Consider the following 27,673-nt stretch of genomic DNA (forward strand, 5'->3'; position numbering starts at 1 on the left):
AAAATCCCTGCTGTCCTTATGCCACAACCAACCACCACCCCCACACACCTGCAAATAAAATCAATTACGTTTCTTACAAAAAAGTAAAAAAAAATACTCTACACCCGCTCTTTTTTATAGAAATGGGATGTCATCCTTTTTGCTTTTTCTCGTGCACCTGCTTTTGTGGATTACAACTCCCATCACCCTCAGCAATGAAAATTAACAATACGGCTCCATTTGTCAGGGATTGGTGACCAACTGGTTGCTTGATAAGTGTCTAAATGGTCCTTGTGAAATACCCTGGTTTGTCTTCTCTCCAGAAATATATATTTTTGTTGGGGCATTTTGAGCTGGGGGGCAGCCAAACAAACAGTCTCAAATGAGACATAGGCATCACAAAATTTGAAACTTTGGAAAAGGGAACCAGCGTGTTCCATGTTGTGCCCCGTACCTTCCAAAAAACATTTTTAAAAAACCTATGCATGTTTGGGTTTTTTTCATATTAAGGACACTTGCATTAAGATATTTTGTGGTATTTTGGTATAACTGGTTTGAGGACCATTTTCATGGTAAAATACAGAAAAACTTTTTTTTTTTTTAATTTTAATGTGCGATTTATACTAAATGTTAGACTATACATCAAAAATGGTATCAAAATAAAGTTCTATCTGTCCTTGAAAAATAATATTTTATTTGTGTGCACAAAAAATTAAAAAGGGAATCATGGTTAAGGAAACAGTGTAAAAATGCTGAAAAAGATTTTTTGGCACAAAACACCCTCAGTAAAAAAAAAAAAAAGGGGGTTAATGGTATGTATTTTTGCAGTTTTTCTAAATAAAACACTTGGAAAATATGTAATTAAAAAAAGAAAATCAATTTAATGTTTTATAAAATACTTTTGTATTAATATATTCTTATTTTCAAGCACGGACTTAAAATATATACATAATATCTGGTGGATAAACTATACAAATAAATATGATTACATATGTCTATAAATTATTTTAGAATATCTATAAAATGCGACTGGATAGAGGACAGGTTTATTATGTTTTTGGAAGTTTCAAAATATATAGTTTTTTTATTTGGAGGATAAACATATTTTAATTCACTACACCCTCCAATACCGTTAAATTCAGAGACAAATAATGGGGCACATTAACCTCCTTCTTCAGATCAATTAACACAGTCAGATCATGAAGATTTTGGAGTGGGTTTAAAACGACCACAAGAGATATTGTCGGGTCATTACTCGGGAAATGCACCAGCTGGTAGAGTATTTCGGAGGCTATAGGTGTCCCCGCCACTAGAAGAATGACCAGATGGAGCTTTCACACCCAAGACCGATGTTTCTGTTTCTTTAATTTCCATTGCTCTTTTATACAGCTCTGCAGCCCTCTCAAAGTCTCCTTCTTCATACCTGTTAAAATATGATTGAGTCACGTTTCACAAACTGGAGGTGCTATCTCATTATGTACCATTGTTTAACAGCTTTTGCTTAGGACATAACACATATGCATGTACACAAGCAATGCAAGATAAGTAAGGAAAGTAATAATTCTAAATTTTTTTAATGATGTTTTTGCCAAGATGTGATAAAAAATAAATATCAAATAATAAGTAACACTAAATATATAAAAAAAAAATTTTCCAATACACAAAGCATTTTTCTTTCAGATAAATAAAAAAAATGTGGCATTCAACAATTGGTACTGATTATATCTAGAAGGATTTTCAACTCATGAAAGCCGCAAGGAAGTCAATAAGCTGACGACCCTTCTTTCAACCAGTTGTATTGACATTGACACATGGAACGTAAGGACAAGATAGACACAAACGGGACAGAGACGATTGATGACAGCTGTACTGCGGACATGAAGAGAATAACGCATCCCACACACAGCGAGTAGGCTGCCTGTTGTCCAAGCAGGCACAGGAAGCACTAATAGGATGGGAGGCGCATGGCCCTAGGATCATCACAGCATCATTAAGAACCAAGAAGAAGATGATCAAGGTGAACCTTGTCCAGGAAACCAGATCAACCATGTCTGCATTAGCAAGAAGTTCAGAAGATCCCTGCACATCATTAGAGTTAGAAGAGGAGCATATGTGTTGTCCAACCATCACCTGGCGGTGGCCAGACTGAAGCTGAGGAAGAACTGGAAAGACACATCTGACAGAAGAAAGATGTACAATGTCAGCTTTCTGAAACACTCCAAGGCCAAAGAAGACTTTGGACTGATGACGAAGAGGAAGTTTGCAGTACTACAAGTGCAGTTCTAAGACAAGGAAGACAGTGCCCTTAACAGGTAGCAGAAAGTAAAAGAAACACTTAGATCATAATGACAGGAAGTGCTCGGAGTCAAGAAACACCAGCTGAAAGAGTGAATCACAGCAGAGACCATGACCAAGATAGAAGACAGAAAGAAGAAGAAAGTAGCACTCAACAACAGCAGAACTAGAGCAGCAAAGGCCAAGGCCAAAGAAGAATATGTTGAAGCCCACAGAGTGCAAGCGAGACTATGTGGACGGGCTGGAAGAAGAAGCGGAGCAGTGGCAACATGAAACAGCTGTATGACACCACGGAACGTCATGCAGAGTGATCCACGGAGGGCAGAGCTCATAGACAGCTTCCAGGTGCGAACCAGAGTAAATAAAAAAAAGCTTTTAATTGAATATGTTAAATTGCTATCTGTTGCACAATATAAGGGTTAATTTGATTGTGTATGTAAGTATGTATGTGACCTGAGATATCAGCTATGGATGGTTTGTTTTTATTAAAACTCCTTTTATATACGATCATTGCATCAATTCCTCTGTTCATTGTTTGACCTGGAGGTTGTTCCAAAGTGTTTATACGTAGTGCCACAAGGGTGGATCCATTATTCTCAATTTTTTTAGCTTTACTTTTTTACACTATATGCGTTTTCTTATACTTTTATATTTTAGTATTTTCTATGGTAGATTTTTGGAGGAATCTCCTATTTACACATAATTTATGTGTTCTTTTCTGAAGAAGTGCAATGTTCATTATTTTTGCACATTGGGTGTTTTTCGCCTTTAAATGTGTCGGTTTGCGCAGGGTCATTTTTATATTTTGTTTGTTTGGCAGGTTTTCATGTGACCTACTATGACCCTAGCCGCTAATCCTAGTACTTTTTAAGTTAAATTTCATTTAATTCATTATTTCTCTTATGGCCTCCTCTCATTTTCTTTATTTGCTAGCTGGAGTAAGACAAGGATGCTTGTTGTCACCCTTTCTCTTCACCATCAATTGGATTATGTAGACATCCACTAGCATGCTTGGAAATGAAATCCAGTGGACATTGTTGACCCAGCTTCATAGAAGATCAGAGAAGATCCATGTAGCAATGACCAACCAATCACAGATTGGTCTCACCATCCACAACAAGACAAGATCCTCAAGATAAACTCCATCGGCAACATCCCAGTAACACTGAATGGTAGACCCCCTTGGAAAGTGCATTCCTTCACCTACCTGGGCAGCATCATCCATCAGCAGGGTGTCATTAATGCAGATTATATTGCAAGGATTGGCAAAGCAAAAGTGTCCTTCTTACAGCTCAAGAACATCTGGAGCTCCAGAGAGCTGTCTTTGGCAACAAACATTGGACTGTTCCACTCCAACATGAAGTCGGTCCCACCGTATGGAGCTGAAACCTGGTGGACAACCAAAACAGCCACCAGGAAGGTCCAGACCTTTATCAACAGCTGCCTCCAGATCCACTGGCCAGGCACCATCAGCAACACCAATCTTTGGGAGAGAACTTGTCAACTCCCAGAGGAGGAAGTATCAGAAAAATAAGATGGGGCTGGACAGGGCAGACTCTATGCAAGCAGCCAACCAACATCACCATACAGGCACTGAAGTGGAGCCCTTAAGGCAAGCGGAAAAAAGGTTGTACTAATATACATAGAAAATGGCGACGAGACCTCCAGACTGACACCAAAAAGATGGGCTACATCTGGAAGCATCTAGAGAGACTGGCCTAGGACAGAGGACTTTGGAGCTCTGTAGTTGGTGAACATCATATACCGTATTGGCTCGGATATAGGCCGCCCCCGTATATAGACCGCACCCTAAAAGTTTGGTGCTTTTTTAAAGAAAAAGTTTTTTTCTTTAAAAAAGCACCAAAAAAACATGCTGCCACTCTGTCCCCCCCCCCCGAGATATGCTGCCACTGTCCTCCCTTCCCGAGATATGCTACCACTGTCCTCCTCCCTGCCCGAGATATGCTGCCACTGTCCTCCCTCCCCGAGATATGCTGCCACTGTCCTCCCTCCCCGAGATATGCTACCACTGTCCTCCTCCCTGCCCGAGATATGCTACCACTGTCCTCCTCACTTACCGGAGCAGACTCCCGGGTGGGAAGTGCTGGCCAGGGGAGGCTCTCTGAGCGTATCGGGGATTAGGATGCAGGTCCCCTGCACCGCTGCGGGGGATCTGTATCCAAACCCCGCTGCCTGCCCGGCGCCCGGGACTGCATGTCCCGGGCGTCGGGCGCTAGACCCCGAATATAGGCTGCACCCCCCACTTTAAAAGTGGGGGGGAAAAGTGCGGCCTATATTCGAGCCAATACGGTATGTGCCAATACTGTAAATGTTTCCTAAATACATTTTGTGTGTTACAAAAGGAAGACTGTTTAAGTTCCTAAATATGTATTTATTAATAAATGATTTAAAAGGAAAGAAGAAAACATTTATCTGGTGTTGCATTCTGATGTCTCTTTAAGTGCTCAATTTTAGTTTAGTTGCTTGTGAGTTACCTCAAGATGAGAAAGTTAGGGAAGACGCCATTGCTATTTGGTCAGTAAACATAACAATTGATCATTAAGCATTGAACTTCCAGTTTACTTCATAGTTTTTACTGAAATGGCCTGAAATTACATTTTTTACAAGATACCCCAAAAATGATAATTTCAGAGCTTGAACAGACAAAAAAAAAGTGAACAGGTGCCTTTTTTGCAAAAAACAGGAAAATGTCTTTGTATAGATTTCTCAAAGACAGAAAGAGAGACAGCAGACCTAAGTGTTCACTTACATGTATTTAAAATATATTTAGAAACAACACAGAGAAGAAGTATGAATGTTATTCTTACCGTAAGACAGCTAAATTTTTTAGTGTTTCTCCAACTCTTGGGTGCATTCGACCCAAGCTATCTTCATAAATCTTCATGGCACGCTCATACAGCGGTAAGGCATCTGCTTGTTTTTTCTGTACAAAACAAAGCAAAATGTAAACGTTTGTCACAATGCCAAAGGCTAGTGGCGGATGTTTATTAGAGGGTATAATAAAATTAGAACAACAGATACAGAAAATCCCAAACTAATTAAGTCCCCCAATGTTTTAAATGTATTGTTTAAACTTTCATCTTTATCGAGAATTGGTTTCCCTTTACGGTACATGTACGGAAACATATAGAACAAAATAAAATGGCTGGATGTCCAAGACCACACATTAGCATGATCTAGTCAAGATAGGAGCATTAGCTCTAACAATGGTGTATCATATAATACAGTACATTCATCCAGAAAAGAAAAAGGGAAATAAAACATGTTGATCCAGATCATTATATAGAGAAGTCATGAAAATATAACAGGCCTTGAGTCTGCTCCAACTTCCACTGCAACCATACCCTGTCACTTGTGTTCTTCATAGAATATTCCAATAGGACAAAAACATACAAACAAAAAAAAGGAAGTGGTCACTGACGTGTTTTGTCCATGTTGCTGGACTTAGTCATAGACTATTTTTGGATGGATTTTTTCTTCTCTTGTTTGTTTGATCTGTTTGATGGCCTGAGGCAGCGTACCCAGATGGCAACAACTATTATTGTAGTGGGGTTGCTATTCTCCATTATATGCCAGGAATAGGCATAACTTGAAATTTCCATAGAAAAGGCTCTGGTAAAAATAAAAAATCTTAGAAGCTAAATCAAAGACAACTTCCCAAAGTTTTAGGGGACTATGTTTCCACACTCTTTCCAACAGTTGTCCGATGCTGTAGGGCTCATTAAGTAAAGTCTGGATAGGGTAAAGGACCATCTTCATAACAATTTTTTTCTTAATAACCGGCAGATCTTAATACTTTAGAAAGGGCGAATAGGGTACTATCCCATGTCTCACGATAAAGGGTCATGTCTATAGTGTTGCCCTAAGTATAATGTTCTGAACAGAGGCGTATCCACTGAAAATAGCGCCTATGGCAAGCACTGAAATTGCGCCCCTGTCCAAATATCTAAAACCCATTTACTAGCCCCTGCTGCCCATATATATATATAAATATTAGTCCCTGCTGCCGATCGCAGGTATAGATCAAAACACAAACCCAGATCAATTGAAATTCACTTGTGATCTCAGCACTGAAGGTATATATCAAATAAACACAATCAGACATACAAATCCTGTATTTTCAGGTATACAATAATATATGAAATGTAGCATCGCAGGTATAGATCAAATAAATACATGGAAACAGCATTGTAGGTATTAATTAACTGAATAAGACATATTAACCCTGTATTTGCAGGTACACATAAATAATGTATGGAAACATAGCATAGCACATATGGATCTACAGAATAACACAAAAACACAGCTTTGCAGGTATAGATCAATTGGAATTCACATAAAAACACGGCATTAAAGGTTGCACACCCCAAAGTCAGCCCTGGTGTCCACACTGCCCACATAGAACCTGGCCAGCACCCAGATAACACACATAAGATTTGTAATCTTTGTCCCCAAATAGCCCAGCACAAGTCAACTTTGTCCCCAAACAGTCCGTGCCATCTTTGTCCCATATACACCCTGCCTGTGCCATCTTGGTCCCCAAGGCTCAATACCTCCTGCTAGTGCCATCTTTGCCCTTCCACAATTATACATCTATGATACACAAACACTTTTACAGTCACTCACTAATTCACACTTTAATTCAGACAACTCATCCACACATTAACTCATGCTCTCCCTCATTCAGACAACTCATCCACACATTAACTCATGCTCTCCCTCATTCAGACAATTCATCCACACATTAACGCATGCTCTCCCTCATTCAGACAACTCATCCACACATTAACTCATGCTCTCCCTCATTCAGACAATTCATCCACACATTAACTCATGCTCTCCCTCATTCAGACAATTCATCCACACATTAACTCATGCTCTCCCTCATTCAGACAACTCATCCACATATTAACTCGTGCTCTCCCTCATTCAGACAACTAATGCTCTCCCTCATTCAGACAATACATTCACATATTAAGTTATTAACTCATGCTCTCCCTTATTCACTCAATGCATCCACACAATAATTCACACTCTTTACTTATATCTACCCCCTCTCCTTCTCTTATCACTTTCTAACCCCTCTCCTTCCCTTATCACTTTCTAACCCCTCTCCCTCCCTTATCACTTTCTAACCCCTCTCCCTCCCTTATCACTTTCTAACCCCTCTCCCTCCCTTATCACTTTCTAACCCCTCTCCCTCCCTTATCACTGTCTAACCCCTCTCCCCCTTTGTAGTTCTCTCATCTTGAGGTCCAGCGACGGGAGCATGAGGCTTCTGTCTTCCTGCACTGCCCGCTGCTTCACTGCTGAGCGCCGAAATATGACGTCGTATTTCGGCGCTCAGCAGTGAAGCAGCGGGCACCAGCGAGCGGCTTTTAAACACTGTCTTTTTTTTTTTGATGTGGGGGAGAACGTGGGGCGCAGAGTGGTTGCTAGGCGCCCCTCTCTCTCCTCCGCATCAAAAAAGACAGCGTTTAAAAGCCGCTCACTGGTGCCTGCTGCTTCACTGCTGAGCGTCATATTACTGCGACGGAGGTAGAGGCCTCGTGGAGGCTTGGCGCCCCTCTCTCTCCTCCCCATCAAAAATTTTTTTTAAAAAAAGACGGCGTTGGAAAACCGCTCACTGCCGCCCCCTTCAAATGGCGCCATACCCAAGATAAGCCTCTGGTTCTGAAATGTGGATATGACTCTATATGAGATGGTGCCTGTCCATATAAAGTCTCTACTAGCAAATGTTATGTAATTAATGCAAATTTTATACACAGATTCCAATATGCATTATTTTGGTTACTGGAGTTCGAAAATATGGCTGTGGTCTTCATTGCACACTTAAGAATACTTTCTTTACATGCTAAGTACCACTCCCATTAAAGTCAATGGAAGTATATATGCCAATTGAACATCGACTGCTTAATTGTATGCAGTAGTACACATGGAAATGCATTAAAAAATGGACTTTAACATGCATTTTACATTACAATAAGGCTGGAGTGATTCTTTACATTTATTTATTGTCCATTGTTAACATAAAAGGGGTTTCTCATACCATTTGGCAATACAGTACTGCAAGGTTCACCAAGGCAGTGGCAACACTGGGATGCTTTGGTCCAAACGACTTCTGACGAATGTCCACTGCCAGCTCATAAAGAGGAACAGCCTTGTCAAGTTTTCCCTAAAAACAATGCAAACATTAGAGTTAGTGAACAGCAAACACAACAACAGCAGCAATTTTAGGTAAAATAGAGGCAAAGTAGAAAATGTCATGAAGCTTAATTAGGATTTCTGACTTTATGTCACAAACTTTTTATCAGTTTTCAGCAAGGGAAACATCTGTTATAACTATTGTAAAGTGGCTAATACTAGTAATGTGTTTTGAATGGCCCATGATATAGATCCATGTTGCCTAATCTTGACCGAACCCAATATTAAAAATCAAGCTATTAAAATGGGGGAGTATTTGCTGATTGACTTCAACATATATTACATGCCACGTGGAAGTGTCTTTGGATGAAGATTACATATTCAGTCCACATTTTCTTCCCTTGTCTTAGATTCTTATAAAGTCATATGATTTCCTTGGTTCTCCTACTGTTTATGCCTGGTATTTAGACAAACATGACTTTTATGGAGCTGGGCATTATGCTTTATAATGTATACGTCATCATTTTACAAGATGTGTTATATAAAAAGGTAAAACCTGAACATACTTTTCTTTTGTACAGCACAGCCAGATGCTTGACAGTGTAGGCCAAGGATGGGTGATCAGGAGACAGGGCTCTCCTCCGGATGTCTAGTGCTCGCTCATACAGTTCCTCTGCCTTGTCATAGTGCTTCTTTTCATTATAAAGAGCAGCCAGATTGTTGAGGGATTGGGCGCAATCAGGATGATCTGGACCCAGAAACCGCTCCCTCATTTCCAGTGAGCGTTGAAGGAACATTTCCGCAGTTCTTCTCACACAGTAGGAGGGAGGAAAAAAAGCCGTATTACATTTCATTATTTAACTAGGGTGCCAGTCAAATTGGTTTTAATGAACACCTAACACTTAACAACACAGCTACTCAGTACATCCTATCCGTCATGTTTTAACACATCCCCATATATCACTGTAGTCCTCTCTTAACAAAGTCTATTGTCCTTTTTTATTTTCCTGAAAGGAGAAATCGTTTTTTGGGGGTTTTTTTTAAACTGCTTTTCCTAAAAAATACAATGCTGTATACAGTAATGTAGGTTGACAAAGTTATGTTTCATTTTCTTCCAATAAACTTTGATTTGCAGACCTGGGTGCTGCCATCGTTGCCATGTGATTATTTTGAGCAAATTCCCCTGCGCAAACACCATACTGAGCCGATTCTTCAAAGCTATGCTACACAAGTCTATTCCTCCATTGACTTTCATTAGCAAGAGTGTTAGACTGGATGATTAAGACTGAGCCATTCAATTATTTACTAAAAGGCAGTATGATAAGGAGTCTAGGTGTTTGCCTAGCAGATTAAGTCAACACATACAAATCGTAAGTACACAGCTGTCTGGAAAAAAAGATATAACGCAAAAACGACAAATCTTCTGTAACACGACACTTAACAAGTGTTGTGAAACATATTATATGTATATTATATATAAAACATGACACTTGTGAAGCATATTTAAAATCAGATACCAGTAGTAAAGAAATTGGTGGGTGGTCAACTTTAATTTAACATGAAGCTACATAAGCTTCACTGACGCACTATAGCTGTTCGAAGCATTTATTGTTCATTACATTTGTTTGGCTAAATTTGATTCTTAAAAAAAACAAACAAAAAAAACCACAAAATAAACAAAAAACAAGAAACACTACTTACTCCAGGTTATTCTGCAAGTAGTAAAGCACCCCAAGTTCATTTAGTGTCCGAGCATTATCGGGGGTATCTTTGCCTAATGTGAGCTCTTCTAATTGCAGAGCTCGGCGGCGCAGTAGAGCAAACTCATACTGAAACAACAGAAAGACAGCACCAACATTAAACAGAACATTTATCTAATGAAAGTGAATTAAATCTTAATATCACTACAACCAACCTATCATCGCTTTGCATTCCTTTACCCCCTTTGCGACTGATGATGAACCAGATTCTTACACCCACAAAAATAATAATAATGTCTCACATACATGAAAATGGTTTCAAAACAAAACCTTGCTTGTCTCTAAAACACAATATATAATTTGTGTGCGTACACTAATTGAGAAAGTAAGGTTAAAAAAGACATATAAAAAAAACAAAATACCAAAACATCTATCAATGTTGTCATAACAAAGTGAAAGGTGAACACATAACCTGAATTGATAGCTATGTTTCAAAGGAACTTATTTTGCGCTAGTGTACCATGTAGAAACATAGGATTTGACGGCAGTTAAGAACTATTCAGTGCATTTTATCTGATGTAAAGATTTAGATCTTAATCAGTCTTGTCTTAGATTCAATATAGCTCTATACCCATCCCATATAATGCATATATTCCCTCACTGTATAAGCCTTTACCACTTCTAATGTAAGGCTGTTCCATTTATTTACCACTTTCTCTGTAAAAAAAATCCTTATATTACATTTGAACCACTGGTCCTCTAATTTTAGATTATGGCCTCACACATCACATCTCCCCTCTCGCTTTTCCTCCAAGCTGTACATATTGAGCTTGACATCTAAGGAACATATAAAGGGACACACCTGCTTTAACGCAGTAGAGATCCCATAGTTATGTTGGGAATGCTAGTACACACTGACCACTCGATTAAACAATTAGACATGTTGTGCATCTGTTACAAGCTGAGGTCTTACAACCCCCTTACCATACTGCCTTTTCTCCTTGCAGCTTTCTGTCGTATCTTTAGAGACTTTTTCCTCAGCTGTTCAGCTTGTTCAAACCTATTACAGAAAAATCAAATAATATTTTCAATTAGAGTAAAATCTAGTTCAAAAATATCAGCAGGCACGAAACCAACATTAACCCTTGGGAGATGTGCCTCCTCATTTATGTCATACATCTACCTAGCAAGAGGGATAATTGTACCACTCTGTAAGGGGAGTTGTCACTATCATGTGTGTATATATATATATATATATATATATATATATATATATATATATATATATATATATATATATATATATAAAGCTAAATACATGGTATCAATATGGGTTCAAGCAGTCTAAAGAAGTCTAAAGAATCCCATGGTGCAGGATGACTCTTCATTGCTGAACTTCGGCACCAGGATGGGACAAAGTCATTGACATTAGGCATTGAAACCATTTCAAAAGCCAGTCCACGCATTTCTCCTGAGGCATGAGTACACGATTACCGTATTTCCCCTCGTATAAGACGCTCCTATGTAAAGGACGCTTCTTAATTTTGGGTCCCGAAATTTTTTAAAAAAAATATTACATAATGTTATTGGACTGGCTACCTGGGTATGATATGAGTGTGATTGATGTTAGCTGCTAGCAATCACACTCCTATCATGCTCAGGCAGCCAGTACATGCACATCACTTTCAGCCTCCCTGTGGCCCCTACACACGCATCCATGCTATCACACACACATGTATTCATTCATTTACTCCCCCACCCTTAACTGAACTGCAGATCTTCTGGTGCGGCTCGCAGACTTCCGCCGTGGGGGGCGCTGTTTCCCTCTGCCTTGCTCAAACAGGAACAGGAACGGAGTCATGTGATGTACATTCACGTGACTCCACGGGGTTCCTGTGTCACCGCGACGGAACAAGAGATGCTGCTAAGCAACACAGAGGTAAGCAACAGGTCCCCTGCAGATGATTATTTCCGGTAAAAAAAATAATCTACCACCACTGTATAAGACGCACCAAGTTTTTAGACCCCAAAATTTTCTAAAAAAGGTGCTTCTTATACATAGGGAAATATGGTAAGTGCCTTCTTGAAATCTTACTTGTTCTGTTTTTGATACAGCACCGCTAGTGCATTGAGCTCCCTCGCCACTCTGAGGTGTTCACTGCCATAAGCATTTTCAGTGATTTCTAGAGCCTGTTTGTACAGCTGCTCAGCATTTCCAAACTTCTTGGACTGCAAGTAGACTCCCGCTAACTGATGCAATGACTGGGCTACACTCGGATGGTCAGGGTCTAATGCCGTTTCTCGAATCTCCAAGGAGCGCTGTAGAGGAATCACCGCCTAAAGGAAGAAGAAAGAGTGAGGCTACAGTGGATTTTATTACTGTTGTATTTTTTATTATTAATAAAAGTTATTTATGTTTGTTATTTTGTTTTAGGAAGATGTCATAGTTCCAGCCGGTGTAACTTCCTATGAATAATTCCTTTTCGGAAATAAATGAATATAATTAACATTAGAAGGAACGAGTGAGAGTAGCTACAAAAAAAAAATCATAAATACTTTTGCTAATTAAGTCATATTATTTTATTGAATGTGGGTCCATAATATAATACCTCACACTACTAGTTTTAGTTACTTAACTAAATTATTTTTTTACATTATTTCCCTTTAATGAGTGCATAATTGCGAATAGTGGCCTATTTTAAGTTAAGTTTAAGTTAATTTAACTTAATATTTGTTACCTATTGATCTTCAGCATGGACAGATCTGTAATGAATTGTGAAGTTACAAATATTGGACTGAACAAATCCAAAGACTACTCAGAAACATGCAAGCTGTATTGAACAGCAGTAGAAGCATGAATGTGTTTTATAAATCAGTGTGGGGTTCTTTTTCTCACATACACAGCACACACACACATTAATTTGAATGAGCAAGCTGCAGTCAACTCACCTGGCCCAGAAGACCCAAGTCTTTGAGAAACTGTCCAAGTGTTTCATAAAGGTCTGCAAGACGAGTCATACTCTCCTCTCCTTCACAGCTCTTCTCATACTGTTTCAATGCGTCAAAATATTCAGTGGCCATTGAGATTTTGTCCTTCCCCACAAGCTGCCAGTAGCTGAGCAATTCAGCAAAATGCCCCCTAAAAAAAGCAATTAAATATTATATAATAGGATATCACAACAAAATTGTTATTGGACTTTCAAGAAATTAATAAAAGTTCATATACACTCACTGGCCACTTTATTAGGTACACCTGTTCAATTGCTTGGTAACACAACTCAATGAATAAAGGCATGTAGACGTGGTCAAGACACCTTGCTGAAGTTCAAACCGAACATCAGAATTAAGTGACTTTAAGTGACTGTGAACGTGGCATTGTTATTGGTGCCAGATGGGCTGGTCTGAGTGTTTCAGAAACTGCTGGTCTACTGGGATTTTCACACACAACCATCTCTAAGGTTTAAAGAGAATGGTCCGAAAAAAGAAAATATCCAGTGAGCGGTGTGGATGAAAATCCCTTGTTGATGTCAGAGGAGACTGGGCAGATTGGTTTGAGATCGTTACAACCAAGGTCTGCAGAATACCATCTCTGAACGTCGAACCTTGGAGCAGATGGGCTACAGCAGCAGAAGACCACACCGGGTGCCACTCCTGTCAGCTGATAACAGGAAACTGAGGCTACAATTCGCACAGGTTTACCAAAATTGGACAATGGAAGACTACAAGAATGTTGCCTGGTCTGATGAGTCTCGATAGCTGGCTGCTACATTCAGATGGCAGGGTTAGACTTTGGCGTAAACAACATGAAAGCATGGATCCATCCCGCCTTGTATCAATGGTTCAGGCTGGTGGTGGTGGAATGGTGTGGGGGATATTTTCTTGGCACGCATTGGGCCCCTTAGTACCAATTGAGCATCAGCCTACCGGAGTATTGTTGCTGACCATCTCCATCTCTTTATGACCACAGTGTACCCATATTCTGATGGCTACTTCCGGCAGGATAATGCACCATGTCACAAAGCTCACATCATCTCAAACTGGTTTCTTGAACATGACAATGAGTTCACTGTACTCCAATGGCCTCCACAATCACCAGATCTCAATCCAATAGAGTACATTTCAGATGTGGTGGAACGGGAGATTCGCATCATGAATGTGCAGCCGACAAATATGCAGCAACTGCGTGATGCCATCATGTCCATATGGACCCAAATCTCTAAAGTATGTTTCCAGGCCCTTTGTCGACAGTATACTATGAAGAATGAATGCAGTTTTAAAGGCAAGGTACTAGCAAGGTATACCTAATAAAGTGGTCAGTGAGTGTATATATATATATATATATATATATGTGAAGCACTCACCGTTTGTAAAGATTCTGTGCCACGAAAAGGTTCATGAGACATCTCTGCAGTTTTTGCTTTTCTCCCTGCTGCTGGAAGAGCCAGGTGAGTTCATCGGCACTTCTCCACGTCACCCTGTCTTGACTGATATGAGTACAAGAGTGAATGGCAGATGGGCAAATAGAAACATTGCCCTTTGCACACATGTAATGAAACCCAGATACAAACAGCATGCTTCGGCAGCCCCGGTTGTATATGGTCATGAACTGGTTAAATAAAGCAGGCTGAATAACTGTTTGGACCATCTATTGTCAAGCTACTCAATCTTTTGTCTATAATTTAATGTGTACTGACTAGCTGACAGCTTACCATGGACAACTTCCATCTAAGCATGATCCAGAAAGCAAAAGAGCAAAACACAAAATGATATGGTTATTTCTTGAACATTAAAAATCTATATTAGACTTGTGCTAATTTTGTTTTTGGCCCATTCATTTTCAGATAACGAATTCCGTTTCTTACCCGTCTGTTCTGACAAAAATGGTGGCGGCTTTATACATTCAGAAACTAACTTAAAAATGGCTGTATTGGCCCAAAAGCAGTTGGAGGTCTTGGTCAAAGGTCATAACTTTTTTTTGGTTAACACAAGAGGTAGAATCACATTTGCTTTCGGGGCCTCGGAGGTCTCTTGTTAAGATATAATCAATAATAAATACACCAGGTTAATATAAAAGCACAACATGCAATTCAAAATACAGCATTGTTTCCCTGTACTGTACCTTAACTCTGCTGCAAAGTGCTGTATAAGTTTCTCTCTGTATTCAGACACAATATTCTGACCACCTTGCATGTACTCCATTCTGACAGCTTCCCAGGCCTGGAGATGAAAATTGGTTTAAGAAGGCCACAATCCTACACGCCATTCTTTTCTTACTACAGACAACAAGGCAACAAGATCAAAAGGACAGTCTGCAGTGCAGTTGCAGTTTCACCTCCCTGACATCCCATTACAAAGGGCCAACCACAGAAAGCTTCCACGTCAAGAACAGCTTGGTTGGAGCTGTATAAAGCATATTTTAATTACTTTCTTGAGTTCTTGAAAGTCGACTCACATATTGAACTTAGCATTATGCCAGGCCAGCTCCATGCAGAGGAGTTTATCTGGGTTTCCCTTTGTAATGCATACTGAATTCAGGGAGTTAATTCTCCTGTCAATTGCCCCTTTAGTGGATAAACTCCAAAGAGTTCAAGGAACCGTTAAATGTCAGAAAGCTGTGGACATGGCAGTGCATGCCACTACAGTATACTTGAAGGTACGAAAGACATGGGGGCAGAGAAATTGCACGGAAACCAGTTTGGTGACCTAGAAGATAGCAAATATCAATAAGCTGGGTCATCCTATCATGCAATACGTGTATGTCTTCAATGACTTATAGTTAGTGAATTTTATTTAGTGGAGATGTACTAGAGGATAAAATGTTACCTGTAGATGTTGAAACTGAAGAAGACCACAGCTGTACCCTAGTAAAGCCATCTTATTCATATGGTAGACCAAAAATGTTAGGACGGGCCATGTCAGCCCAGGGCAGAGATCCATCAGCTCGCACTCACTAACTCCATTGTGACTGACACTGATCAAGCACAGTACCTGCAGCAAAGACACACATTAGGGTTCTCCTGCTTCTTCTAAGTCACTAGTGATTCTTACAAAAGTTCAAGGTAGCGTTGAATTGAATTTGGTTTTATTCTATTCCATTCAGCATATATTCCTTGGCAAAGCCTTGGTCTTACCTCTCTCATGAGATCCTTGTCATTGGCCCTAGGCATGAACTCCTGCACACAGCGCAGGGCAAGTCTGTACAATGACACCGTATCCTGACATTGCATACAAAGTTGTAAAACATCTGCAATGTTTCCGGTGCTTCCAGCCCTGCTTAAATCCAAAATCAGATAAGGCAGCCATGTTTAGTAATGACAGCAGCGTGAATTAATGTTTTAGGGTTCCTCATTACTTTAACTATGTCTTTCAGAATAAATTAAAAACAAACATTGAAACAAACTGGTCAGTGGGAGAATCTCAAGCATACGTTTGCAGCACTTTTCTAAAGCCCAAATTTTTTTTTTAGTAGCAAAGAAATGGACCAGTGGATAGCATCCTACATGGTCTGTAAATCTTATACATGTTTCAAACAAAAATGCTTATTCCTAAAAGAATGCCAGTATACGCAGAGATAACAGAAGTTTTCTTGAAGGGACAACACAGTCATCCTATGTACTTTAATGGAACTGCTGCTTCCCCTAAAGGTAATAAACTATTTACAAAGTATGTATAAATTAAAAAAAATTATATCTACCATATATTTTTTTTTTCTCAATCCAAAGAAGTCCTGTACTATTATATGGTGCACTAATACAACATGGTAATAATACCTAAATGACAACTCTTGAGTCTTACCAGATGAGTATCTTAGCAAGTAAGGTCACATACAAGGCATTGCAGGTTGTGGCAGACCTACAGTGTCTTTCCAGCTTCCTCTCCTAGAATTCAAAATAAGGAAATAAAATCAATTTATACACAGATAACATACAAAAGTGTATGGGAGGATAACAAGTAAGATCCTGTGTATTCTACACAGGATCCATCTATAAAATATGAGTTTAACAACAATGGGTTGTCCTTAAACCCTTTGTCATTGAGGGGTTAAAATACGATTTGGCAGGGGATTTTCCCTCTCTTATTATTCATACATTTTGTGCACATTTGAGAAACTTCTTCAATGTTTGCCTCCATTATTCCTCTCTTTATATTCATGACATTCCTAAATAATCCCTCTCCAGCAGTTGCGTTGCATTCAGTACAAGTAGAAAGAAATGTACCTGTTCTTTGGTCAATTCAATATTTGCCCCGTTGCATTCCATACTAATGAGGAATTTCACATCCTTTGAATTAAGAGGATCTAAGTGAAGAGTAGGCCACAATCTGTTAAAAAAGAATAACAAACACTCAGTTACATTGACCAGTTCATTTGTCTTCACAGTCAACGTTCGATCTCTACAGACCAGATAGCCCAGCTGTTCCAGTGGTTTTGTAAATCATACAGTATGCCCAGGTTCCAATTTATGAAGTCCTCTACATTACCGGATAGGTGATGGGACAAGCGCCAGAGCTTTGGTGATTATGGCAGCATAAGGTCATATGTCCAGATTTACAAAGTGGTTTTACGGTTATGAGCTAGCAGCGTCCCAAACCTCAGACGCTGTGGTCCATTCGCTTTAGGGAAAAAATACACCTCTGATATACAACAAATATTTCATTTTATAACAAATGTTGAATTTCACAAAGCTGTTTAGTTTCACCAAGGTATATAAAATACACAGTACTTTAAAAATGCATGAATACATTTAGGCTTTGCCAGCACTCACCTCCATGTCTGAGGACAGGTTTCAACATTGACAGAGACGATTACACGCACATTCACCGGTAACGGATCAATCAGCCATTTCATATGTTTTTCAGATTGCTGAACAAAAAAAAATAAAAAGTATTAGTTAATATCAGAAACAAGAACAGTCAAATCTTAATTTGCAAACTTCTGCCTGATGTTTGCGGCACCAAAGTCTTTTTTTAAGACATAATTTTGTTCCTGCAATAATTGTTAAAAAAAGAATAGTATTCCTGACAGACAATTTTGACAGTGCCTCTTCTTTGACAAAGAAGTCATGAATTGTTACATGACATCAGAAGCACGTACCTGTATCTGATCAATAGAGTCTATAATAATGATGATGTTTCCCTGGTAACGGATAGAAAGTTTTTCAAGCCAATGCGGAAATTCTTCCAAAAACTTTCCAGGATCCATTGAAAATGATGACACTGACCAGGAATGCTGCATGAGCTGTAATGAAATAAACAGAAAATTCTAGGGTTATTTATATAAAAAGGGGTGATTCTGGTATAATTTTATATCCATATTAACCAAGGCAATATTTATATTCTAATGGATGTTGTTCCAAAAGCAGTAAGGCCACAATGGTATTGCACTCCCAACGGGTGTGTATGCGGCTCCTTCCTTCCCTCCCAGGCCAAAGCCAATGGCTGGATCTTCCACAGTCCCCCCTAATAAGAAGACCCACTGAAGTCTTTATGGAGGAGTTGTGGCCAAAAAGGCCCAGCCTCCCCAGCAAAAAGCAACGTCTTCAGGGACACATCTTCACTGTGGCATTTCCGGTGAACCAAGTATATTAACCATATAAACAAGTTAACATATGTGCACAAAGAAAACCAAAAAGTGTGCAATGTGCAGCCCCAGCGCATGGCTGGTTAAGAATACAAAATTCCCCACCACCACCCATAGGCCGAGGCGTTTTAAGGGTGAGAGTAAAAATGAAAATAAGCAGGTGTAAGGGTTGAGCTATGGTGCTCTTATCAACCCAATCAGTGAAGTTAGGCAGTGCTCCTGCAAAACCACATCACACGAGTGCCCTGGTTGGTGGACAAAAATGGGGGCTCCAAAACCTGATAGGCCTTAAGGCCAGAGAACCAATCTTTCCCTGTCCCACAGGTACTTGATCTTAGACAAAAGGTCAAAAAGCTACAGAACTAGTATTCTAGCAAACCTAAAAAGAACATCAATGGTTATTTAGGAATGGCTGATAAGAAAAATGGCACAGTGAAAGGTGTTCTATGTTCACATTTGGTCAGGCAGCACCATCTTTCCGAAGTTGTGTCCCAAGTGACTTTGGTGGAAACTTTTTATAGATTCCCCGTAGCTAACATACTAATTGCTAATGCTGCAAAGGAACCCAGTGAATTTGCCTCCAGCCTAATCGTTTTCTGTGAATGAAAATTCAAGTTTTTCAATTTATCGCTTTGAGATAATTAAATCAATTATTGCATTACAATAATTGTCACTGTCCATCTGAAAAAGGGACATCTGAGATCCCAAAAATGTATGTAGATTTACCGATTTTTCTATGTTGGCCCAATAAAAGGTATCAACTTCAACTAATACAGTTATATCCAGTTTCCTCATTAAATATAACAACAGGCTGTATGTGTGTGTAGCGGGTGAATAAGCACTGCTCAAGATGCTGCAAGATGGTGAAATCACCAGATTTAAATCAAAACACCTTTATCCATTTGGGTCTGAGTTGTGATATTGCCAGGTGAGATTTGGCAGTGTTTTTTTTTTTTTTTTGCATTAATGCTATTTTTTTTATTTTTTTTTGCATTAATGTTATTGTAGAGTCTTATACCCTATAACCCCCTTTGACTAAACATATCACCTGTTGTATTTAATGCATCTCGACTTGCAAAACTCTGCATATCTAAAAGTTTTATTCAGAGCACAAGTATCGTACAAGAAAAGTGACCTACCTTGAGAGTCAGTCTTTTTATTATAAGTGCCGGCTCAGAACTGGTTGTCAAGGGTCTTCCAACAAAATGATACAATATCAATGTGTTTGGTGAATGTTTCTGCTGAAGTTGGATCCTACAAAAAAGAATAACCATTACAATACTGTCTATCTACCTAGGGCTTCCATAGAAGAGCAGAATGATTACTTGTGTACAGTTTCAAAGTTTGAAATAGAGGTGCAAATACAAAAAACTCAGATAGTATATTAAACTAATATTATACAAATATTATATACACACTATATTAAATATTGAAAGCAAAACTATCTATTCAGCATTTTCTAACAATCCAAAGCAATACCTATATATTAGACAATATAATACAGTAGTTAAGTTTTTATAGTTACCATAAATCATCATGTAATTATTTGAGATATATGTGCTAGATTATGATGATAAGGAGAACTAGAGCGGGTCATTTTGAAAACCATTGCAGTATGTATTTCAGCATTTTAAATCATTTACATTCAGGCTCTTTAGCTAACAAGTAATTAACATAGCATCTCAATCTAAAATCTCTAATGCGTTCATAAATATTGCCTGGATATTCATGTTAATGCCCTATGTCCTTTATTCCAACTCACAAGACTTACATTGCTATGTAGACTCATGATTTATGTTGTTAGGTAGTGTAGTTTCACTGTGAACATTTAAAGAATGTACACAACAAGATCAGATGGTTTAATAAGTTGGATATGTAACACTATTTAAATTCTTTTGGGTACTGCACAAATGTTGTCTGCATACATTATATGAAAAGCACATAAAATCCATCTGAAGGTAAAATTCCAAAATAGAGCATATTAAAACATACCACTTTGACAGAAGAAGTGATTTCCCAGATCCTGGACCTCCAGAAATAAGAAGTGGTGGAATGGGTGCTGGAGCCGCAACCAAGTCATTCAAACGATCAAAATACTAGTAGAGAAAATATAGAAAAAATATTGATTTTTAGTCTCCCAGTAGACTTGTTGGTACACTGATAAACACATAAGGTCTTTTCTCCTTTATATAAACATGCATGTAAGGGGTAAATAGTGGACTTGAGTGCTTTGCCGTAGAGACAGTGGCGGAACTACTGGGGTCGCGACTGCGACCGGGCCCTGGAGTTCTGCCAGTCAGGGGGGCCCAAGGGGTGCCGAGCGGTTGCTGAAAACGACCGCTCGGCACCTCTTGGGCCCCCCTGACTGACAGAAATCCAGGACTCCTCTGCTCCCCGCCGCCGCCTGCCTCAGCGCTGCCCAGAGTGCAGTGTTGGGAGCGTGAGGCGTTTGTCTCGGGTGCCGGCACTTCACGCTGAGCGCCGGCATATGACGTCATATGCCGGCACTCAGCAGTGAAGCGCCGGCACCCGAGACAAACGCCTCACGTTCCCAACACAGGAGTTGATGGCAAGTGACCTACAAAGGGGGGTAGGGAGGGAGTGGGTAGATCGTGAGAAGGGGGGGGTAGGGAGGGAGAGGGTAGATCGTGAGAAGGGGGGGTAGGGAGGGAGAGGGTAGCTCGTGAGAAGGGGGGGTAGGGAGGGAGAGGGGAGATAGTGAGAAAGGGATAGATGGGTTGGGGGGGGGCTGCCCCTTAACAGATTCTCGCACCGGGGCCCTGAGGTTTCTAGTTACGCCCCTGCGTAGAGATGTGCATCAGCGTCATATTTAGGTTGTGCACTGTCCTAACCCTGGCCCGGAGCACCTCTTCCTGCCACCCTCCCCAGACCTACTTTCTGAGGCCGTTGTCTCCTCTGCCTCAGAAGGAAATGTAGTCCATGGCACAAAATCCTACAATGGATGTACCAGCTAGGCACAGATAGGGAACAGCGGAGCACTGGAGAGCAAGATCCTTTAACATGAAAAACTGCCCCAGTATGTCATTGATGTAGAGTCCTGTTATGTGCGATATTATTTAATGTGAATTGCACCAGTCAATTTTAAATAATTTATCGTGACATCCTATACCTTTCCGTCACTCACCTTCTGGAACCCCAGCTCACAAGTAGATTGAGATGCTTGCTGGAAACGTTCCATCTGCTCCTGCTCATCATGTACATCCCAAAGAAGATCGCCAAAGTCCTCATCTTCTTTAACTGCTGGGTCATCTTTCGCATCAGGGTCAGAAATCTCACCACCCAACAAATCCTAAATGAATAAACGCGTGTCACAACTTTGAGCTAGAGAGACATCAAAGTAAATATTACGTCTGGCGCTTTCTGTAAAACTTAAATAACTAGATTGGTAAATTGAATTTGGTGCCTTAAATTAATAACCTATTTCATGTTCTTCACTTAAAATGCTACTGTTCTCAGCTAATCTGCTAATCATGAGGGACATTGTCCATTAAAGTGCCAACACAAGATACATAGATATAAATACTGCAGAGAGTCCTATATATTTCTGATATGTGGAAACAAAATGTCAGTGTAGATAAAACTCCATGGAGCAGAATAATGATATCAATACTGGGGTTAATTACATGACAGACTGTAAAGTGGAAACCTGTTTGGGACCGATTTGATTGCTGACAACATCTCACAAAACAATCACGACCAAGATCAACAAATGAGTGAATTATTGATGATGAATTAAAGTGGGCCTACTTCTAGACCACACAAAACCAATTCGATGTCTACAATGTAATCCAGTGACATGTTTCACAATCGCCTATTCAATAACTATGCTAGGTTATACATCAAGCCTGCGTACTCCTAATGATCTTAACATAATTTCTAACTGGGGACAGCAAAATCTCTATTGAAGGAAACCAGTGTTGGCATCAAAGCTCGGGAAAGCAATTGGTATCTACAGGGCATTTACATAAATGTACAAGAAACAGTTATTACCTGTCTGATGACTTGCTCCACTTGGCAATAGGTTTTATGTGCTCCTTCCTCTGGATCTCCCCAATGATCAATAGTCTGAAACATAAGAAAGGCAGACACTCGTCACATTATAGGTCACTCTTAAGTATATACAATAGTTTGGAACTCAAGGTGTAGGGATGGGCGCAGGCACCAATGGTCCACAAAACATAAGACCAAGGTTTTTACAGCATTAGAAAACAGTTCTTATTTGCCATCAAATTACATGTTTCTACATTCTAACTAATGGATTGGTATTGTCCTCACCTTTGTTCTGTTTGACTTGTTTGGATCTTGCTCCAGTAGCTGCTGGACACAGTCAACGGCAAGAGTGCCGCCCCCCATCTTGTGATAAATGATGCGAGGCTTTGCTTCAGTGTTCCTCAGGAATGCTTCCTTACAATCCTCCCAGAGACCGCTACATTCCAGATTATAAAGTCTGTTAGTGAAATGTATGCTCCCAAAAACACACATTATATATATATATATATATATATATATAGATAGATAGATAGATAGATAGATAGATAGATAGATATCACATGTAAAAGTTTTTAAAGAAATGGCTCAAAGGTTGACTTTCATTCAGTTTAAAGAATGAATCATTTATCTGACCTCTGTCTCGTGTGAATGCTGTTTCTATTGGAAACACTGCAACAACCCACCACAGGTAATGAAACTGGAACAATTAGCAGATCCGTTCATTATATGATAGAAATCCCCTCTGATCTCAATTGCATTCTATTCTACTATGTTTTAGTGTACACCCATTTAAAACTAGTACACCCCTTTGAACACAATCCGTTATCACTCAAAGAAAGTTCAAAAATACAAGCCAATTTACCAAAATCCCAGAAGCATTTGAAAAAATAAATTCAACTTCTTCAAAAAGAGCTAGTTATTTCTTTTAGTTTAGAGGGACATTATAATGAGTTTATTTAGTATATATATATATAGTAAATTAGTCTCATCCCCTCATACTAATGAGTATAAATTTCACTTACTCTGCTCAATTACCTGGTCTTTTTGTTCTTCATTTTTTAATATAAAGAAGAAAAAAAGGTTAAGGAACTACTTAACTTAGAGCAAGCTAGCTTAGCTCCTCCGTATGAGGAGTTCCACAATGAGATAGTATGCCTAATCCCATACCCCGTCCAAAGACCTGCCTGGGAAGGTCACACGGGCTCTTTTGTCCACTACTATTTTGTATATTTAGCAAGCCCAGGATTGTAATTATTGAAAATTCTGAACAACTTTGGCCATGACCAGCTGAGAGCTACCTGCTGGGCTCAGCTAAACTGGCTCCCCACAAGCCTTAATTGTGCAGCTGCTCTTGGAAGTAGTTTAGCCATTTGTGGTGCCCCAACAGCTTCAACTGTAATCATCTACAGGCTTTGTGGTGGACATTTCACAAAATGTTGGCTGTTGTACTGATAATAAAACTCCTTTAGGGCTTGTGGACTCTTTAGTGTTCCTAGCCTTTCCAGCCCAGGAGTATCTGCTGAACAAGAAGACCAAGTACCTGGGTAAGGGGGAAGCCAAAAATAAAATTACTAAGGAACTCTTTTCAATTTCCCATTTCTTGACAGGCATGTAGTGGCGTTCACATTCTTCAGGGAAGTAAACAACTTGAAAGAAATAACCCAGTGTCTCACATACTCTCTGAAGTTTGGGAGCATATTCCTACAAGAAAATAAAGAGACAAAATACATAAGAAAAAGACACTCCAGCCTTCATAACCACTTTAAAGCATATGACGAGCATCCCCAAAAACAAATTATTGTTTTCTACACTTTTGCAAATGCATGAAGAGGATAATTAGAATCCCCCTCCCTGCTTTGTAGGATATATATGTTTAGATGAAAAGCCAGCTCCAGCAAATAAATATGAAAAGAAAAATGGAGCCTGGTCCTCACCCTCAGGAAGATGTCTACTTCTGCTTGTGTGTCTTTTGTGTTCATCAGGTAACATCGTACAGTGTTGCTCCACAGTGCCTGAGAGAACAGCGGTGTAACCTGTAACAAACTGGTGACCGCTGCATCCCAGTCATCTACAAGTATAAATGAGATAACAGACAGCATTTTTAACATGACAGACATGACAGACAGCATTTTTAACATGTATAGTGAAGGACCACAATAACCAAACTCTGTGATAAAAGGAAATGTTGGTACAATAAACCTAACATGGATTATTTATGATGTCCGCATCTGTAATCTTTTTACACGTGCCTTCTTTTTTAGATATGGAAGCTCTGTTTGTGGTCCAAATTGCTACAATTCATGGCTGTGTTGCATCTACCCAATCTTCTGAATAAGAAGCAATGTTTCATGTTGTTAACAACTTAAGAAGTAGAATTCTTACTGATTAGCTTTAAAAGCTTTCCTTGTAACTTGTGATAGCATTTTTGAGAAAACTTCACGGTGCATAATAGAGACGTTACACACAAACATTTTAAATAAATTAGCTATGAAACAATTTTAATTTTAAATAAATTAGCTATGAAACAGGTAATAGTCCAGAGACGGTCTGTCTCTTAGCTTACCTCTGTTCACATTAGCAAACGGTCCTTCAACATCAATTGAACTGTGAGCAAACTCAGGTCCACGGAAAGATTGCTGTAGCTGCATCATGCTCCCCATAGAAGGCTCGCTCCCCAAGGCTCCACCGGTCCAAAAGTCACATTGGGTTCCAGGAACTACCGGTATATACAAGGGAACAAGTACAAGTTGTAATTCAATAGCTACACCTCAGGGGGCATTTATTTGGAGGTTACACTGGTTATGAAGAAGGTTTCAAAGCTGGTCATCAAAAGTAATTAACATGTGATATTGTGGAAAACCTTACATTTCCTGTCTAAGTAGATAGAATTTGGGGCAGCTCAAATACAACTAGACTATGAACCTGGATAATTTTTTATCACGTAAAAAAACGATCCAGGTTAATCTAATTTGAATCTAATTTGTCATCAATGGTGACTCGGCAATGAAAATTAATTGAGCAGGACCCCAGAACAGAGCTTTTAGGCAGCCTCATGAAGTAGAAGTTTACTAATCACTTCAAAAGAAGCATACGGTGTTCTGGTGTCACCACATTTATTTCCTGTAAACCCCATAAACACGTAGAGCCCCTTGCCAACATGCAAACCCAACCAACACAGTGAAAGTGTCCACTACATATTTAATGCAAACCAGGCCAAACACTAGATCCCTTGTACAATGTGGAAGATGAAGCGAGTAATAAACATCATCAGTGTGTGTCTGCAGTTTACTGACTCTTTGAAGAGCGAAACTGGGCCTGAGAACCCTTTTCATTGGTTTTTGACTGCAATCATAACATCCTAGGCAGACCATCACTGCACCATTATATAAATCAGAAATTTTCCTCAATACAGCCTATAATTCTGGGTTCTTCCAGCCTCACCTACCAGTTACTTCAGTGCCATTGTCATCCGAATCTGACTCTCCTGGATCAAACATCTGGATACCCTGTGCCTGCAGCCTCTGAAATTTACCCTCAAGTTCTCGTTTTGCCCTCAGCAAGTCCTGGATCTCCTTTTCTTTAGTTTCCCTGAAAATCTGATTATTATTCACACACGTTAATTAAGCAACTTGGTGGACCACTTGAGATATGTCCATTCATAAAACAGAGATACCAAATTGAGTAGCCAGTTAAACAGACAATAAAATTATTATAATAGAACATACATGGATGAACCCGATTCAGCGGTGAAAGGATGATGGCTCAAGTAAACAGGAGAACTGAGTCTTATCAAATCCCAATATAACATGCTGTCTACCTTGCACATCTAGGTAGCCAAATGACATGACTTCCAATCTGGGATTCCACAGGGGTGAAACAGACTCAACCTAGCATTGGATGAATCAAGTGCCATTAAATTAAAGCCATGTGCTAAAACGAATTGCTGGGCTCCTGTGGACCTCCTTAAAAAGTTAAGGAGAGACACAGCTCAGATCGTTATTTTACATTCAACTGGGATTTAGTAAGATGGCAAAATTATTTCAGACACCTGATTCAGCATTAAATTAAATGTAATATTACAAACAGCACTGTACATGTTTTATTCTTCAACGATTCATGGTGAATGCTTACCTTAAACTGTCTCTTTACTTTGTCTCTGTCGTGTTCAAAAGTGGCAGCTCTTTCCATGGCCTGGTATTTAGTTTCGACGGCGCTCTCTTTCTCTCTCAGTATCTTCTGGTACGTTTTCTGCAGGGCCTAAATAAATACATTTTTAAAGGAAAAAATTAGCAAACATTTAGTTAAAATGGATTAATCCCCACTTTCAATGTAGGTATGGATTTGTGGCAACTTATTGCTCCCACCTTATAGAGACAAGTCTTGCAGATATGAGCTAAAACTACTGTACGGGAGCCATTTTTGGGGATTTGGGTATTACTCTTGTTTTATACAAATGTATCAGAAGCAAACCACCTCAATACAGTCATGTATTTTACACACCTGCAACTCTGCTCTCAATCTTTTGTTCTCCTCATCTAGTTTCACCTCCTTCTTCTGCATGGAGGCAATCTCATTGTTCTTGCTGACCCTGAAGATCTCATACTCCTTCTTCAGCCTCTCATATTCAGCAGCATATTCAAGGTCTACAGAGGCTGTGGATTTGAAGCTAGCACCGATGACCCTTGGAGCACGTCTAAAAGAACTTCTCAGGAGTCGTGCTTTGGGCTTCACTTCTACTGGAATCTCACAAGCTTCCCCTCCACCTCCACCATACGTGTCCTCAATGACCTCTCCCGGGTTCACCAGGGATGATGCCGTCCCCATGGTGGTAAGGCTAGGACACCAGCCTAAACATTATCTACAATTCTGCAAAACACCAAAACAAAGTTTTCAGACAACACAATTATTAATAACATCAGACCAAATACAAAATTACAAAATTACC

At 39.5% G+C, this 27,673-nt stretch overlaps 1 protein-coding gene across 1 annotated transcript; it reads right to left on the bottom strand.

Annotated features, from left to right (window-relative positions):
- Window positions 1-1,230: 1,230 nt before the first annotated feature.
- On the bottom strand, window positions 1,231-27,552 carry LOC149300700 (nephrocystin-3-like). Its single transcript, XM_089484873.1, has 27 exons — window positions 27,229-27,552; window positions 26,860-26,985; window positions 26,174-26,324; window positions 25,292-25,444; window positions 24,663-24,796; window positions 24,269-24,429; window positions 23,014-23,164; window positions 22,729-22,803; window positions 21,863-22,027; window positions 20,710-20,813; window positions 19,857-19,971; window positions 18,232-18,375; window positions 17,903-18,000; window positions 17,357-17,459; window positions 16,935-17,017; window positions 16,271-16,409; window positions 15,963-16,127; window positions 15,259-15,356; window positions 14,501-14,623; window positions 13,089-13,278; window positions 12,235-12,476; window positions 11,124-11,199; window positions 10,141-10,268; window positions 9,006-9,246; window positions 8,345-8,470; window positions 5,103-5,218; window positions 1,231-1,402 (listed from the first exon to the last, which is right to left on the bottom strand). Exons 1-27 carry the CDS (start codon window positions 27,550-27,552, stop codon window positions 1,231-1,233), a joined length of 3,903 nt encoding a protein of 1,300 aa, XP_089340999.1.
- Between the last annotated feature and the right edge of the window lie 121 nt (window positions 27,553-27,673).

Source organism: Sceloporus occidentalis, unplaced genomic scaffold (genome assembly GCF_023333645.1).
Source record: "Sceloporus occidentalis isolate IW3139 unplaced genomic scaffold, rSceOcc1.0.p SCAF_23, whole genome shotgun sequence".
Lineage (NCBI taxonomy): Eukaryota > Metazoa > Chordata > Lepidosauria > Squamata > Phrynosomatidae > Sceloporus > Sceloporus occidentalis.